Source organism: Bombina bombina, chromosome 3, assembly GCF_027579735.1.
Source record: "Bombina bombina isolate aBomBom1 chromosome 3, aBomBom1.pri, whole genome shotgun sequence".
Taxonomy (NCBI): domain Eukaryota; kingdom Metazoa; phylum Chordata; class Amphibia; order Anura; family Bombinatoridae; genus Bombina; species Bombina bombina.
In genome coordinates, this window is record NC_069501.1 from 760,952,296 (window position 1) to 760,971,199 (window position 18,904).

Genomic DNA, 18,904 nt, shown 5'->3' on the forward strand with positions numbered 1-18,904 from the left:
ATATACTGCTGGCATAAATTATTACTTAGTTATTCACCTTTACGTACTCTAGCCCCCTGTGAGGTGCTCCTTTATACACTCCCTATTTCTTCTAATAAGAATGATTTTGTTGGGTAACCGTTCCAAACAGAAGTGATCCAGTACGGTTTATATTTGGCGCTGTCCTCTACACTAAACTTTGTAATAGGGAATGAAAAGTTCCCCATACCACCAAGACCCTCAGGAATGAGGAGGGGATCCAGACCCCCAAAGGACGAGCTCAGGTTCCAGAACCCAGACACAGCTCCCTTCCCAATAGAAGGGGCACTCCCACAAAAGGAGACCCCATACTGAGACTACAGAAATGGCATGACACCAGAATCCACCCATCACATAACATCCTGCACACAAGGCAGGGAGGACCCCTTAACAGAGGAAGAGAAGGACCTCTGGAGCACCAGGCGGATACTGTGATATTGCCCAGTCTTCCCCCAAAAGGAGGGGAAGAGAGGAAAACCCCGCCGAAGAGACAAGAGGACGTTTCCGGAACTGGAAAACTGGGCTATCCAGATCTATCTTAGAGATCAGGACACAGAAAAACCCCAAAACGTCCAGTCAAAGACAAGGATCAGGGCCATAAAACCGGACACCTGAAACCCGGAGCCGGCATCAAACTAATAACCACTAAAGGAACCCACGGGTTACCCCATCCGGAGAAGACCTTGCACCATAGGTGATGCAATCACAGCCGCATCCAAGGGACCTTGGACACTGAACGTTCACATAAGTATCCCAGAGACAGCTTGACCCCTAAATGCTCGAGGGTCAATAAGTCTTAAGACTGAGGAAAACTTACAAGAGAACAGCGCTCAGAACCTAGAAATCTAGATTGAGAAGATTAATAGTCTCCAAAAATCCTCTCAGGATCAATATCCCAGAAAACCCTACAGCTCAAGGAATTTACGAATGAAAGAGCATTCCAAGTACTAACCATGCCCAACCCTGCATATCTCCCGAGATCAGACGAGATTGAGCGCATAGGCCATAGGCAACCTAAATGCCTAGCAGGGGCCACCGCAGGAAAAAGAGACAACACAATCTCCAGAGCTCCAAAAATATGGAAGCAGCCGAGAAATCGTTGGGGGAAACAAAGGGCCAAAAACCTGAGCTACTAGAAACCCAGCCCCAATGAAGGGGAAAAAGCGGCACAACAACCTTGACCCCATAAGGAAGAGGTATAGTCACCAAGGATTCACAATGGACAATCCAAGAAAAAGAATACCAAAATAGGAGACGAGAATCGCCACCCAACCTGGTACCATGAACTTGCAACCCCATCGGGAAGAGAACTCTAGCCTGAGGCCAAAGGACCTCCGGAACACCCAGCGGAAGCCTTAGCAGGATCCGACCACTGTAACCCCACCAACTATCAGGAACAGGACATTGAGGACTGAGCCCAATCCCCTCTGATGCCCCACCCAAAGGAAAAATGAGGACCAGCCTATCGTCTAGGAATGAAAGGCATCATAAACATAAAAATCAAGAAAAAAACAACTCCACACCAGAGTGAGTAAACTCAGCACCCCAACTGGGCCAGCCAGTTATAACAGGAACCACGTGATTGATATAGACATCCAGGAACAGAAAAACTAGTGCCTGATCAGGACCAGCCTGATATATAGGGCACCACGGAACTGTCCAAGTCCACAGAAAAGTCGCGGAAGTGCTAAAGCGACCACAAAATCGATAGTATTAAATTCCAGAAAAGAAATGGTTTTCCAAAAGGAAAAACTATAACAGATATGAACTTCTCAAAATTAAATAAAATACATCCTAACCGGATCAAAGTAAATGGAGGCAGCACCCGCAGGTGAACGCCCAAGAAGAATGGACACACTAAAAGGACCAGCCAATCAGAGGCCCAATTCTTCCAAAGCTCAGAACTGGAATAAGATGCGTCTAACCCAGCTTGCCGTCCGGAAGGGAAGACCGAGGATCTGTCAAACCATTAGAACTGGAATCCTCCAGCACTGCTAAAACATTCCTCAGAGGGACACGAAGGCGCACCAGTCTATAATGAAAGGCAAGACTTACCTCCGCCGGGGCAACTGATGACCCCGGCCCGAGGGTTGGACCCCTGAAGCCTCAGAGGAAACCGCTTCCCCAGAGGGCTGATCTGATCAAGACGATCCCACGCCTGACGAGCCCTGGTTAGCAGAACACGGACAGTATCTTCCAAGAAGATGTAAATTCACCAACGTCAGAGATATGGCCATGCGAAACTGTGCCGTAGCTGCTGGAGGAAACAAGCCGGCTTCCGGAGAACGGCATTAGGGACACCTGCTTGCGTAGCAAGAGAAGGATCTAGGGCGGGCGCCCCACGGGATCTGGAATCCTCAGGGGCAGATGGCACGGCAGACTCTAAGTTCCCCGATTCGGGAGAAAAGAGCACTCTAAAGCGGCATTTGGAACATAACTGATGGGCATGGATTACCCGGGCCATTTCATATTCTTCGCAAGAAGTAGAATCTGAATCGGAGACATCCGTCTCCACAAAATCAGAATCCTCCCTAACTTTGTGATTGAAATTATGGATAAAAAATAAATGGCACCCCCAATGGCTGGGGCACTCACCACCTACTATGACCCAGACAACTAGTGAAACAGACTCTCTCTGTCGCCACACAGTTAGGAATACAGAAATGGAGAACAGAAACGTGACCACGCCCGGTCACAAGGTGCACTGTGCAGGCCAAAGAAAAGTGCGCCAGTCCAAAAAGACCGTGCAGCCTGATAAAAAAGGCTGGTATGTTCCGAAATAGCCATGAGCCCAAGCATCACTACACATTAGCAGACAGAATCAGGTAACAAACATGATTAAAGTCCCCCCCTAATCAATAACCTTCCTCAGGAGATATTAACCCTTGATTCCAAAGATAAAGGAGTCCCACTGAGACCCTGACTTATTCATATACATTACATACTCATACTGAAAGTAAAATTAATCTATCTTACCGGAATCTATGATGTGGAACAGGAAAACGGCAAGTGTGACAGATAGTAGCATCGCTTCTGACATGGACTTGAGTGAAGAAAGCAGGCAGCTTAACGCCGATTGCTCATGGAGCTGTTAATATGAGTCGGGATTGTTTCGCAGAAAGACTCTCCCTGCATCTCTGGACTCTAACTTTCACCCATGCTCTCACTAAGAGGCTGACAGGACTACTTAAAACTCCAGTCCTATTCCAAAGAGTACTACCCTCCATAAGAGACTAAACCGGATCTTCCGACACTTCTCTGCCAACCTCCAGTGACAAAAGGCAAATAATGACTGGGGGATGAGGGAAGTGGGGGAAGTATTTAAGTCTTTGGCTGGGGTGTCTTTGCCTCCTCCTGGTGGCCAGGTTCTGTATTTCCCAAAAGTAATGAATGCAGTTGTGGACTCTCCCTGTTTAAGAAGAAAAATCAGTTGTTCTAAAGTCTAAAACTTTTGTTTTACTATGGTTGCACAGTACCTTTGCCTGAATATTAAACCATACAGACTGATGATCACTTGAGCCCTTCAGTTTCTATAGTTACCCAAACACTTTCTACATTGCCATTGGTTTCTACAATTACTTTAATATTTTCTTTCACGTACAGATCAACTCCCCCCCCTTTTTTCCTACTTTTTTTTAAACAAAATGTAACCAGGTATGATTGTTTCCCAGTCGTGAGTCATTGTACCATGTCTCTGTTATAGCTATTAAATCCAACTTATCTTGAATCATTATTGCAGTAAGTTCAGGTAATTTACTTAATAAACTGTGAGCATTTGTGCACATTGCACAAAGAACATTTCTAGAGTTCTCAAATGTTAAAACGGTCAGATTCAAAACTATTTGTGCAGTAATCACACCCAAGGATCCCCATTTCAGGCAAGTTTATAATGATACTTAACACATTGCTAACACACATTATTATTCTCCAACAAGGGCAAATACTGCTACCTTGTGCAAACTTGCCCTACAGAAATGTGTTACCAAAATCAACATAACGTCCGCAAAATAAACAAGCAAAAGTACTTTTCAATATACTTTATTAAACATGTTTTAAATCTTTTAGTCAATAAGGTTTTTATATTATAACCTGAGGATATTTTTGACAAGCAAGATGTGAATTGTTTGTTAAATTCCTTTAAAAAGGATTCTGCTTACACAAGTTTTTACATTGTGACAGAAATATAGACAGCTATGTTCCTTTCTTTACTGCTGGTTGTCTCAACATCTGCACAAGTAACAATAGATTTATTAAAAAAGTGTAACATTTATCTTACATAAAAGTATAGGATATGTGTTCAGTATAAACTCATGGCTAAATATAAGTTTGTCTATAAGTTGAAATAAAATAAGGAATATGTTCAATGTTAAGTAAACTGCCCTTGGGAATGAGCAGTATGTGTTTACTGCATATAATAGAACAAAAAAGCTCATGTTTGCATAAATGTCTAAATATATAAACAGTGAGTACAAGTCTGTTAGATTCAAATAAAAGGATAAGGCACAAAATAAGCACAAAAAAAGTAATCATGCACAGAAGGAAATGTTACTGAAGTGTTATTCAAGTAGATATCAGTGTTACTCTGTATGATTTCCATTCTGCTATTCCCTTTTATGGTATCACAGTGATTGCAACTAGAGATGTATATGATTTCCATATTGAAGGAGAAGGCACTAGTTCTGCATTGGTTGTGCAAGTACTTTCAGGACACTATATACTGCTCTGATTTGTGCATATTTGGTTGTATATATATATATATATATATATATATATATATATATATATATATATATATATATATATATATATATATATATATATATATATATATATATATATAGTACATATACACTAACACATACATATACTGTATATATCTATATTTGCCATGATCTGTATCAGACCAAAGATGTCACATGAACCTGCTTTTTTTCTAGTAATGTTTACTATGCCTCTAGCTGCCGTCCAGCTTTTGTATGCATGTTATGAATGGTATAAACATTTACAGTAAAAAAATTGTGCAATGCTTTTGAAATGATTGACCTAATACATGTGTACTTTGATAATACTTTATGTCTAAGCATTATTGAAAGCTCCAGAAAGTGAATATGCCTTTTTGGCAAAAACATTCCAATATCGGTTTTAAGTTTTTAAAAGCTGTTTAGCTCACAAACTGGATACGTAAGGGATTGCTAGTTACTCCAAGAGAATAGTATTCTATACGGTATAGAACTCTGCATGACAGATTCGTAAGCAGATCAATTCTGTCCCTGTGCAGGTCACACAATATATTTATTTATATTAAAATCTCAAATTGAACTGGGTAATCTTATTTTAACCCTCAAGGAATTATAAGGCCACAGCGACTCTCCACAAGACACAGTGGGGCAAGTACCACAGAAGGAACAAAGTAGTATACTTTAGAGGATGGGGTGAAAGAATACATATTCTGTGCACGGTAGTTAATGCATTATTCATGCAGATAAATATGTTGCTGTGAAGGTTAGTGCAGACAGCCTCAGTGAACAGAACATAGTCAAGTAAGATCCATAGTAAATGCTTAACAAGCTTGTTGTTCGCTGGTCGGAGATTCCCATTCCACAGGCCAGGATGGTAACTTGTTTATTTTCTTGCTAAGGTCTCTGAGAGTTTCTTAAGCCGTTTCTTTAACTCGAGAGGGAACTTCTCGTAGCATTTCTTACAGACAGGCTTCATGTCAAACTCCACAAATTTGTTCCTAACGAAAGACAACAATATGAGTTTATTGCTAGCGGTTCATTACAAATCCCTCAGGAAGAAGGCATTTAATAAATTGTTAGTAATATTACAATATTATGTATGATATTATGTATGATCACACCAAATATGTATTGATTACAAACCACACCAGCATACGGCTAAACATTCAGTGATAGCATTAATAACAGCCAGCGTATTTTGTTCTAATAAAACGTTAGTCATTTCCTCTAGGTCACTTTGTCTGCACAATCAACATATTATTGTTTAATCATGGTCTGTGTATGTAGGTTCATATCTGACCTTGATGATCATGATACAATAAAACTTGCATTATGTGTACTTATCTCTCTATACAAACATACACTTACATGCACACACCAAGCCACCACCCACCCTCCACAGTAATGAAAAGTAATGTAAGCTGATTAAGTATTTCTGTCTTCTTTACAGGGTATTGTTATTCATCTTTGTTTACATTTTCTCCTTTTGGCGTGACTAAGACATTCACATGTCTATATAATTGTTCCACTCCATGAGCACATTGTGGGCTAGATTACAAGTGGAGCACTAAATGATTGCGTGCCTGCAAACAGGCAAATTTGCTCGTCTGCAGATGTGCGATAAATAACCAGCATTACAAGTGGCTGGTTATTGCTATCAAGAGCTTGCGGCAGCAGTTAGCACTCAGAAAATGAAACAGAGGTCAGACCTCTGGTTAATTTTATAAATGTCCCCCAATTGCCCCAAAATTGAAGTGTTAGTTTTCTTTCTTTTCTTTTTAAAAAAACAAACTGCACTTGTTCCTTTACATTGTGTTCTATGGGAACTGTGTGTTCATTGTAAACATATATGTATATAAGCATATACATTTACATTTTCTTCACTGCACGACTTACTCCTTTGGCTGCGCTAGTTCTCATGCCGTGAGAGACAGCATGAGAAATAGTGTAATGCTTCTGTGCAATGCGAACGCAAGGTCGTGTTCGCATTGCACCTCATCTGTAATACCAGCACACATTTGCATGCGTTGGTATTACAAAATGAAGCGCAAATATCGCTTTAGCAAAAGCAATATTTTGCGCTACACTTATAATCTGGCCCTTTATGGGATAAATGTATTAAGATGCATTTACAGCTTTTTCAGCTATGTGGAGCAAGTTCGCATAAGTGAGCCTGCTGCCACATATTTAAGAAGCAGAAACCGCTCCTTTATTCTGTCCACTGCCTCAGAGGTGGCAAGATCAATCACCCAGACACTTGCTTGTTCGAGGAGATTAGCACTGGCAATATTTTATTTAGCAGTTTGATGCAACATAGCAAGTTGCGATTGCAGGAGGCCAGGTTCACTACCTGCTAACGTGTGCACCTGCAGGGATAGTAAGTCTAGCCCTAGGTGGACAGTTTGCTGTAAAATTGGTTTTTCCTTGATGTGTTACAAATTACCTATTGCACCAGCAGCAGAGTATAAAATGAATGAGGCACTGCTGCTTTAGGTTTATTTTTGTATATAAAATGGCAAGCTTTGTTCATAGAATCAACAACTCATTAAAATGGGTTGAGCTTGCAGGGAAATCAGATCTCATTTGATCACTTTCTTTACAAACAAATGCTTCCTTATCTTGTCTATTTATATCAAACCTCAATACTTAGAGAGAAAAAACAAAAATTAACATTTGATTACTTATCACTCCTTCCCCCACTGAGAGTGTAATTTATTCTGCTAGCTATGTCCACTTAGCTTTTTAGTAGCTAAAAGTATTCACATTTTAAGTATAGGTGGGGATACAAAAGTCAAAAACAGCTATTTCATATGCCAAAATAAAGGCAAATGAGCTATTTGTAAACCATTTAATACACTCCAGCAGGTAAAATTGATCTTTGGGAACAAACTAAAGGTGAGACAATTTTTTTAGTTCACTGTCCCTTTAAGTATGTTGCAGTTTGCCTGAAACAGCAAAGTGATATACGATGATTGCGTAGAATCTGCAGACGCTCAATTTATATCAACATATGTGAAAAAGTTAACCTACAAAAAAGAAAATTTAAAAGATACCAAATAATGAAAGGTTTTTAAAATGGATTAGAAAATATGTGCATGTCTAATATCCTTTTTTCAAAAGATATAGAAACATTTATAATCAGTGTTGAATGTGTTTTAAAGAAATATAGGTTTAAAGAAAATAGTTACTTTTCTGTTCATAATTAAAGGGACAGTAAAGTCAAAATTAAACAAATGTATTGGATAGAGAATGAAATAAAAACATAAAAAATAAAAAAATAAAAACTTTCCAATTTATTCCTGTTATCAATTTTTCTTAGTTAGTTTGCTAATAGAAGTAAAATGGAAAGTTGTCGCCTAATTTTATTGTCCCTTTAACAAGTAATCGTTAAAGAGTGAAGTTCAGTTATATGCATCAGCCTTAAACACTACTGAAAGCACTTTGTAATGTAGCAAGAAATAAGCCTAGACAGGTAGCAGATACATCCCTTATGTATAGGGAATGTGTGGTGTCTGTGATTAGTACACAAGTCACACACAGGCATGCCACTAACCCAGAGGGGTAAAAGAGAGAGTAGGAAGAATTCACAGACACGTTCCCTTTTTCTTTTCCTCTTTGTCTTTTGCCTCCTTAGCTTGTTTTGAGAGGCGGCGTTTTAACTCATCCGGCATTTTTCCATAACAGTGCTTGCAGGTGGGTTTTAGATCTATCTCAACAAACCTATGCCTTCAAATTGTGAGAAAGAAAGAATAGAGAACAGTTCATAGAATGAAAACCAAGGGACAGTAACAGAGGAAGTGAAAGTCCGAAGAAATAATGATGTAGTGGGAGAGAAGACAGAAACCTGTCAGAATCAATCAACCACTGTCATTGGTAACTGTATTTTTACCAATTTAAAATGCAATTTGATATAATGCTCAATGTATTGTTACCTTTTCATTATATTATTATTATTATTTGTTTTATAGTGCCACACAATTCCATAGATATGAGTACTGAAATAGGGGTATACAGTGACAAAGATGTGTGACACTAAACACAACTAGTACATGAGGAGGGCCCTGCTGTGAAGAGCTTACAGTCTACAGGTTGATAGTATATGAATAGTATAATATATTGATAGATTTTGTAAAAAATATGTTTCAAAACATTTAAACTCTTATTTTGTTAATGTTTTTACTGTTTTTACCATTTTTTAAAATACCAGTTAGTAAAAAATCTATGAGCTATAACTGTGATCAAGTAAACATTTGATAGAATGAAGCAGGGTTAGGCTAGGACTGGCATGTGTAGTCCTAACACCAGCAGGAATTAGAAAATCAACAATGTGTTTTATGCCCCTTTAAGAATCTGAGCGCTAAACTTAACCGATCAGCAACTCACTCTTGCTTTAATCTGCTATTCTTTGTATTTCTGGTGCTGACAGTTACAAAACGTTATACTATGCATTTGTAACAGCAGCAGTCGAAGATTTTATAATAAATTCTGCATAAAGGGACATGAAACCCAAACCTTTTCTTTCATGATTCAGATAGAGCATGCAATTTTAAACAACTTTATAATTTACTTACATCATCAACTTTTCTTCGTTCTCTTGGTATCTTTTTTTGAAAAACAGGCACTTAAACTGAAGAGCTTACACATGTCTGGAGCACTATGTGGCAACAGTTTTGTAAATACTAGATGGCAGCAGTATTTCCTTGCACAAAATGCTCCAGACTACTACCTAGGTTTCTCTTCAACAAAGAATAACATGGGGATGAAGCAAATTTCATAACAGAAGAAAATTGGAAATATATGATCTGTCCGAATCACAAAATAACATTTATTGGGTTTCATATCTCACTAGAAAGCAACTATCCAATTACAAACTGTATCAGTATGCAGAGCTATTTTCAATGAATTACTGCATACTCATAAGGCTATTTTTTTCCCAATTTCCCCAATGTCCTCTATTTCGTATAATGGAGTTCTATTGCGGTAGGTTTGAAAAGAGACCTCCATTTTGACAGGGTCTAGGAAACACAACATCTGTATTGTCTCCCATCTTAGCCACTATTTAGAAATCTCTCCACACAAAGAAAACCACCTTTGACAACCAAATCCTTTCAAATGACTCTTTTTAGAAATAAGACACTGGTCAAGTATGCAAAATATTACACAATTCCTCCATACAGATCTTCACTCATAAACAAGTCAATCAGGAACGTCATATCCCCCAAAAAGTCATAAATGGCACCAAATATTTACTAGGAGCACAAATCTTCAGTGCTCCCCCAAATTCTGGAGCTCAAATAGTATCTCACTTATATATGCTTGAAGCAAATCTATTTCTATCCCTTGTAAATAAGTATAGGGTTCACATGAAGATGTTAGTAGATAGAACTGATGAAATTGTTATCTTTAGAGGATTATGAGTACATTAGAACAAGTAGGGTGGAGCAGTTTTCACTTGGTTCTTCTTGGTACCATATATAGGGGATTCTCAACAGTCTCTTGTACACAACTCCACTTCTACCAATCTAGTTTGATCTCAACTTTGTATTTACAGTTTATTAAAGTGAGCATATAGACACTTCATCTTTGCTCGTAACACTAATAAACTGCTCTATCAGTTGTAAAAGCAGACCCTGACTGGTAGTCGACAGGGTCTCCATAAGTGTAATATTGCCTCCCCGCCAAGAAGATAAAAGCCCTTGAACTCCTAATCCTTTTAAGAGACTTTGTAATGCTACCTATTATGTATTATCGCAGGGCAAGATTATATGTAATTGTAAAATGTGTCTGTCTTTCTTGATACCTTTGTTTCAGCAGCTCATGACTTATGTATTTTCATGTGTCTGTCTGTATTGCCTCAACTGAATAAAAAGCTAAAAATTTAAGATTTTTTTTTTATAAAGGAATTGCATGGTTGTACACAAATTGATAGATATAAATATATTCCTAAGCTAGGCATGTAAGCAATATACATGGCGCTGCTCATAGCATTCTGCTTTTTTAGGAGCTGGCTCGATTCCTTCTGGCGAAAGTGCAACACACTAAGATCTGGATTTGCACATGCGTACAATTACGTAATCCCACTCAACATATGTTTGAAAAACAATTACATCATTAGAAGCATGTGTAGTTTAAGGTAGCAAATCTCGACAATCCTTACATTTATTTAGGCGGTCATGTAGATGCCCGTCTCTACAGTTAAACGTCCTGTTATGAAATTTCTATGGGTAATTTTTGCTTCAATTACATAATGTTTTTGACTGCTCAGTCACGCACATCTAATCCAAGTGAAATAAAGCATGTCTCCACCTGTACAACAGTTTTTAATATGCATATTTATTTTGATAACAGTATTTTTAACTGCGCAGGTGCACATCTACATGGCCGCTTTGATAAATGCGAGGAGTAACTTAGTCCTCTCTCATTGAGATTTGCTACCTCAATCTGCATATGCTTCTAATTACGTAATCGCATTCCAAACATATGTGGAGTGTGATTACATAATTGTGCGCATGCGCACATTGAAGTGACAAATCTTTACAAGAAAACAAATCTCGTGAGCGTCCGCCTTTGGATCATTACGAGTGATCTGAATGCATATGCCTATTACTCGTTTATAATGGCATCTCCCACAGCCCTGTTAAAACATATAGACACAACATAAAAAGTAAGTTTATTTGGGGCAGGAATATAGTTTTTCTTTTAAACTGAAAAACAAAACAAACAAACAACAACAACACTCTTTTGGAGGCAAAAATACTCAAAATTAACTGAACGTTTTAACAATTAGCTTTTAAAGCACATCTGTAACAAATTCCCGATTTAAATTATAAGGAAATGCTGGGCCCTGTTCTGTTTATTTTTTGTATTAATGACTTGGGGCAAGGATTTAATAGCAACATCTTTATTTTTGCAGATGATACAAAGGTGTGTAAGGTCATTAGGTCAGTGCAGGATGAAATTGCTTTGCAAGGAGATTTACAAAATATTGAAGAATGGGCTGGTAAATGGAAAATTATTCAAAGATTCAATACAGGAAAATATAAGGTCCTACATTACAGGGCAGTGGCTTCTAAGGCAAATAAAATACTAGCATGTATCAAAAGAGGCATTGATACAAGGGAGGAAGGAATAATTCTGTCACTATATAAATCTCTGGTAAGACCTCACCTTGAATATGGAGTGCAGTTCTGGGGATCAATCTCAAAAAAAGACATTGCAGAGTTAGAAAAAGTTTAGAGAGGGGACACAAAACGAATAAGGGGGATGGAGAATTTAAACTATGAGGAGAGGTTAGACAAACTGTTTTTTTTCTCTAGAAAAAAAGCGCTTGAGAGGCAATATGTTTACTTTATATAAATATATTCAAGGCCCAAAACACAATCTCCAGCAACATAAATGCTTTTTTTTTCACTGCAAGAGCTATAAATTTATGGAACTCATTGCCTAAGGAGGTCGTGAATGTCAACACCTTAGATACATTTAAAAATGGCTTAGGTACATTTTTGGATAGAAACAGAATTCAGGGATATCATTGCTTGTGATTAATGAGATTAATATCAATTAGAGATTTTATCGTAAATCAGGTAGGATCTTTATAGGTTGAACTCTATGGACTTCTGTTTTTTTTCAACCTCATCTACTATGTTAGCATAAATATACATTATAGGGCGAAAGCAAGTCTTAGAGCAAAAGGCTTAAAAAAAATAAAATCACAACATGGGGACTTCATGTGAGGTCACAATATAATTTAGATCCCCACTTCTCCATAGTGTACAACTACTCATGCACTCACTACAACTGACTTAATTCTCTCTTTTAGTTGGAGTTAAATGTATACATGCCTGCTCGGTTTATTTGTGTTTGTGCAATTTGTTAAATAATTGCTTATTTGTATATACAAAATACTTCTGTTCTGATTCTTACATTTCTATGCTATGCAATCGGAAATAACTAAATTAAACAAATTTTACATGACCTAAAATAACCAATAGCTATCTGGATTTAATGTCACATTGTCATCTGCTTAATTGCCTTCTGGGTCCCCTGAAGTGATCATCACCTGCCTTTTCTATACAGAGCATGTCTCATTAAAAATCATGTTTCACAGATATTATATAAACATTACACTTCACTTTTTGTAGAGGTTTATACATGATCAGTTATATTTTGGCAGAACTGCCACATAAACGTTTAACATTGTACGTGTATCAGCGTTTAGTGCTTTTGTTTACGTTTTTACATTTATAAACAATATACTTACTTAAGAGTTAACTTTGTGTTGCAGGTGGAACATGCGAAACAATTGACACACCATGCTTTGTTCAAAGCAGATACAACTACAAAAAAAAAAGAAAAAAAGAGAAAAATGTGAATAATCAGTAGTTTTGTTAGATTTACGTTTAATAGATAAAGTGTTTTCTAGAACCATAATGATACTTACCATCCCCCTCAATTACACGGTTGCAATGAAAGCAAACATCTCCGAAAAGCTGAAATGAAGCAAACAATTGTTAGAATTAACACAGAATATTGTTTACATACACAATTTACAAAAATAAAGACATTGCAAGCCTATATATTGTCTGTAACACTGACCTGGTTGTAATGAGTCTCGCAGTAAGCTAGTCCCTTCCTCTCATAATGACGATGGCCAAGGAAAGGCTTTTCACACTTCGCACAAACAAAATGCTGAAATGACAACACAACATGTAAATATAATGCTTGAATTTCATGGAGTTGTGTATTATTTAAAAACAAATAATACAGAGGTAGAAAGCTGCATATGTAGATTTCAGGCGTTCATAATTATTCCAGATCGTAAACATTTTATTTCCTTTTTCCTAGCAAATAAAACTTGATACCTGCTTAAAGATTTAATTCTTTTTAAAAAGTGGCTTTTTATAGTGCTAAATCTCTCCACACATTTTGAGTAACAGAATGTAAAGCAGGAGGCAAATTACGAATTGGATATCACACCTCCACTTGGAGAAAATCAGAAACATTAAAAATTCTGACTTGGAAATGCATATCCCTTTTACCCACTCTGCTCTCCATACAGTTTTATAATGTATCTTAGCAAAGGGAGAAGGCAGGGATGACAAAAAAAACAAGAATGAAGTCTGACTAAAGTAACCAATACAATGGCACCAATGGCCTTTGTGATCTATTACTCATGCAACCCCAAATGTTTCTTTCATGATTCAGATAGAGCATACACATTTAAATCAACTTTACAATTTACTTCTATTACCAAATGTCATGATACAATCATGTGGAGTAGTTGATACATGGATTGGCTACCCAGCAGAGGTGCTATTGTGATCTCAGCCTGGACAGTGTTAATGTGAATTGCTTTTTCTTTGTGTAATGTGTGTAGGAATGCAAAACCCCTCTCCTCTTGGAGACTGATACTGTGAGCCACGGCTAGCTGTGCATTGGCTAACCTCATCGTAAATTATAACAAGGGCGGTGTCCTTGACAATACAAAGAAAGCTTAGTTTAAGTGTATGTAACAGAAATAATTTTTGGCATGAACGGCAGTTCTCCACGTATCTAAAGGAACTTGGTAATAAGTTGGATATTGTGTGTGTATGTGTGTATTCTTTTTATGTCCCAATTATTTTTTTAAAGAATTGTAATTTTGCAACTGTGTTATTTTGAATGTCTTTATAATTCCACCCTGTGTAACCTGTAGAGATATTTTTGTTATTAAACACATAGAAAATGTAATTCTGTCTTTGGGCTCTAATAACTGAATTCACACTCTGTTGAGACAAGGTTAAAGGCACGTTACCTAATTGTTAAATTGTGTGAGTTTTTGGGGGTTCCAAAATGCCCCTTTAATTTCAGAGTTTTGGTGGTGGCAGAAATTGTTAATTAGAGCAGTGTGGACAGGATTTGGGGATAATGTGGTGTCCCTTTTAAAGTCATTTTGTAGAGTTACAAGGTTAAGGGAACCAGAGCTGTGTGCTATTAAACCCTTCATGTCCACACCTCTCTATTGTGATGTTGAAAAGGTATGATTCGTCACACCAAATTTGCTTTATTCTCATGTTTTCCTTATTTAAGGAACAGAAATGCAATACTAATAGCTAGGTGAACACATTGATAAGCCAATGAAAAGATTAATTTATGTGCATCTACCAATAAGCAACTAGTTCCCAGCTCCTGAGCCTACCGAGGTATGCTTTTCTACAAAGGGCACCAAGAGAACTAAACAAATTAGATAAGTAAATTTGAAAGTTGTTTAAAATTGTATGCTCTATCTATATCATGAATTTTGGATTTCATGTCCCTCTCCTCCACATCCCACCTCCATATATCTCACAGAAATACCTCTACAAGAATGTGAGTCCTCTTACCATCTTCCAGGTATATAACTTGCCAGGGGTCAAGTTCCACAACATTTGGAATATAAACATAAGGTACCACTAAGAGTAACTAGTGCTGCAAGGAACAACCTCACTGCAATCTGGTTATATTGCATTGTCTATAGAAGAGCAAAACGTCTGAACCATTGTTACACTCCAACCAGAGAAAGTTGAAATTCAAAGTGTAATGGTAGCACCTCATTGAGCAATTTGAATGTGGTAAAAATTTCCATATTACGCTGCAGAGGACATAATGACAATTTAATGACTGAAAAGAAACTAATGGTACTGAAAATATATTGAGTTTACTGACAGTAATGGTTAAGTACACTCTGTAGACACAAGGGAGAGTCTGATCAGTGAAGCCACACAGCCCAACACATTTTGGAATGGTAAGTGGAACAGCTCTGTGCTTAGCATGACCTTTGTAATTTGCAAACAAGAAACAGAGAATTGTCAGCAGAAGGTATAGAGGAAGGGGCTCTATGGAAAAGTTTATGGCGCAGAGAGGGATAACAGCCACTGGTTCATGCAAAGAGAATCATCCAGAAAGCTAAATAGTAGTAAACAAAATCCTGACCCTCTGGTACTTAACTCCAGCTCGTCTTAAGGTTGTCTACCCTCATAGCTCAAACTTATGTTGGAGAAATTGTGGGAATGTAGGCAATATGTTTCATGTTTGGTGGGAGAGTGATAGAATCAAACCTTTGTGGTGGGAGGCAGGGGAGATAGGAAAATATATATTTAGGGAAAGATATAGGCTCCAACCTACCCAAGCCCTGCTGAATGAGAGGCCTCCAGGTAGTTGTAAAATTAGATTTGAGCTCTTTAAAATAGTAATCAACAGGACAAAGTTTGTAATTGCGAGACATTGGAAGAAGCTTGTTACCTCCTCCAAACAAATTTAGATTTTCTAGGGTAGAAGAGCTTCTGACTATGGAAGGGTATGGATTTTGCAGGAAACAGAAATTAGACTTTTTCCAATATAAACATTCTATCAACCAATAAGGGTTATAAGCAGAAAAGGGGGTCTCCATCCTCTCTCATACCTTTGTATATTTTATTACATCAGTTAGTAATACTGATTAATCATGGCTTAAGGTGGTAAATGGAAGAGAATGTATCATTTCAAATTTACAATACTGAAATTGTTTTGTTTTGTTGTAATCGTTATGATATGAAAATTAGAGGTTTTGCATTGCACATGTCCAATGATAGTGGCGATGCAAACTGTAAGACATAATACACAGATCAAGATAAAGGACATGATTTATTGGTTTATTCTTCTGTTGGCATATGTCATCTGATTATTGTATACCTGTTGTACCGCAATCTGAACCTCAATAAAAATTTATTGCGAAAAAAAAAAAAAGTGGAGGAGGTGGTGATTCCAGATCTAATTTTTAAAAGTCCTGACTTTTCATAGTAGTTGCAGGATAATTACCCATTAGTAGTTAATCATATAATGCTTTATGTGCCGTCACGACCACCATGAGAGAAAAATAAAATTACAGTCTGATTATATGTATACAAATGTTTCCACAGAAGCATTCATACCTCCACATGCCATTGTTTTCCCATGGCATTGACCACTCGTCCTTCAATTGGTCTTCTGCAAGCTCCACATATAGGAACCCCCATTTTGTCATGACATGGCAGACAATATAACTCCCCTTTCAATTCACGAGCATCAGCGGTTAGCTCTTTTCTGTGAATAAAGTATGCAGCCAAATCTAGAATTAGTATTTTTTATGAAAAATCATATCTGACAGATTTATTTTTTTATGAAACGATAAACGATTTGTAATAATTTATAACTAAACTTTCAAAGCCAAATGTGGCATTAACACATACCAATCAAATAATTTTATATAAATTAATTTATAAATCATTTGATGTAAAAATCACAAAGAATTTGTAACGTTACGTTACATTCCAAAATATATTACATCTCTCTAAACGAAAGGAGCAAAACCATACAGTAGGGATGTGCATTCGGAGTGTTCATTATCAAACGAATGCCAAATATGGCCACCACCAGCACCATTCGGCTATTTTTGGATTTCTTCTTGTGAAAGAGCAACACACTAAGATCTGTGCATATCCAGATCTTAGTGTGTTGCACATTCAAGAAAAAAAATCTGGCCCATAAAATAGCTGAATGCAGCTGGCTGCATCAACATTCTGCATGTGTTTGATAATGAAACAGTCTGAATGAACATCTATATCATACAGTGTCAAGACTCACTCTATTCGGAGATCATATATATGACTAATACAGGAAGAACAACAAGGAAGTGTGTAGAGCTAACCCGCAGTTGGCACAGTTGAAATGATCTGGGTGATAGGGATCATTCTTGAATATCAGAGGATTATCTTCAATTATAGCATGGCACTTCTGGCAAATGTACTTGCCCAGACCTCTGGCTTTTTCTCGGTTGTGACAGGGGCGGCAAAGGTGCCTAAAAAATAAAGCAAAATGTAAGAGAACTATTATAAAAAATGGGTGAATATTTTTCTGTATGTTACATTTTTAAAAAGACATGTCAGAGGACTAGATTACAAGAGGTCAGAATATGGTGTCAAAACTGATATTTCTTTCTTTTCTATGGCATTCCAGCATATTTGAATGGAAGCATTTTTAAATAGTTAGGCCACCTAAGTAACATACACATTAAACCTGTAACATCTGATTTTCCTACATTTGGGTTGGGAAAAACAAAATGGCAACCAAAAGAAATCATGATTTTTGCAGACCTGACTAAGCAGATTATAAGCGGAAATGAAAACAAGGTCAGTAAATGATCATGGCTGATTTAATCATTACAAGCCCAGAACAAAATGTTTAGACACAGTATACAACAAAAGGATTTAAGCAGTTAACTTTTTCTTTTTTGCTTTGTTATAAATGATTTGATCTAGAGTTAAACCTGCCATTACCAATTTATGGAACTGCACATTGTTTAAAATTAACACGTTGGAGACCACAGAACTAATAAAAATAAAAAGATCTCTTTTCATACAATAAATGTATTTATGAAGTGTAACTGGGGGAAAGCTTTTAAACATCTCAGACACAGTCAATCCTCCAGCTCAGGCTTGTTCAACCTGTTCAACACTCTGCTTTGCCTGAATCAGGGAGTTATTTCTCTGCACTTTAACATCAGAATAGCAATATTACCATGCATAAAAACAGGTACTATTACAGATGCAAGAGTTGTGTTAGATTGTGTGTATGCATCTTGATCTATACAATAATATAGGTAAATATCTGAGCCTGCAGATACAGACACTTATGCAATCCAAAACAATAGCAAATATTTTGCCCAAAACATTGCTTATTTCAAGTTTAGTATTTATAAAATGTATTCACCAGGCCAACTGAGAAAAAAAAACCCACACAAAAGAGTACTACTGTAGCACTAGGGGCACCGTACCCACCTGCCTGCATTCTTAACAAATCCAATGTCTGCCAGAACTTGCTGACAAAGATCACAGCGGAAGCACTCTGGGTGCCAGCTATTATTCATTGCTTTAATAACACGACCAATGATGAATTCACCTAAGGGAACATATCACACATTAGTAATACAGTGGGAAAACAAACAAACAATTGATTGCGTATGAATGTATCCTTCCCCTGACAAACATTCCTTACATCAATACTACTAACAACCTAAAGTAGTACCTTACTAGACACACAAGCATTTATTTTACAAACTGTTAATTGTCAAAATAATAAAGTTTTTGCAATTAAAGAAGTGGTTTATTATTTAA

General features: G+C 37.2%; 1 protein-coding gene across 6 annotated transcripts in view; it reads right to left on the reverse strand.

Annotated features, from left to right (window-relative positions):
• Positions 1 to 4,040: 4,040 nt before the first annotated feature.
• Positions 4,041 to 18,904, reverse strand: part of LIMS1 (LIM zinc finger domain containing 1) — a 254,505-nt gene continuing 239,641 nt past the window's right edge. For 4 of the 6 annotated variants that reach the window (XM_053707621.1, XM_053707622.1, XM_053707618.1 and 1 more), the window contains exons 4-11: positions 18,569 to 18,689; positions 17,440 to 17,589; positions 16,685 to 16,835; positions 13,353 to 13,445; positions 13,198 to 13,246; positions 13,018 to 13,093; positions 8,311 to 8,483; positions 5,617 to 5,755 (exon numbers count right to left, since the gene is read on the reverse strand). In XM_053707621.1, coding sequence (XP_053563596.1) covers positions 8,342 to 8,483; positions 13,018 to 13,093; positions 13,198 to 13,246; positions 13,353 to 13,445; positions 16,685 to 16,835; positions 17,440 to 17,589; positions 18,569 to 18,689 — 782 coding nt within the window. In that variant the 3' untranslated portion in view covers positions 5,617 to 5,755; positions 8,311 to 8,341. Of the gene's footprint in view, positions 5,756 to 8,310; positions 8,484 to 13,017; positions 13,094 to 13,197; positions 13,247 to 13,352; positions 13,446 to 16,684; positions 16,836 to 17,439; positions 17,590 to 18,568; positions 18,690 to 18,904 lie in introns of all 6 variants that reach the window. The other 2 variants (XM_053707620.1, XM_053707617.1) reach the window with 1 other exon arrangement.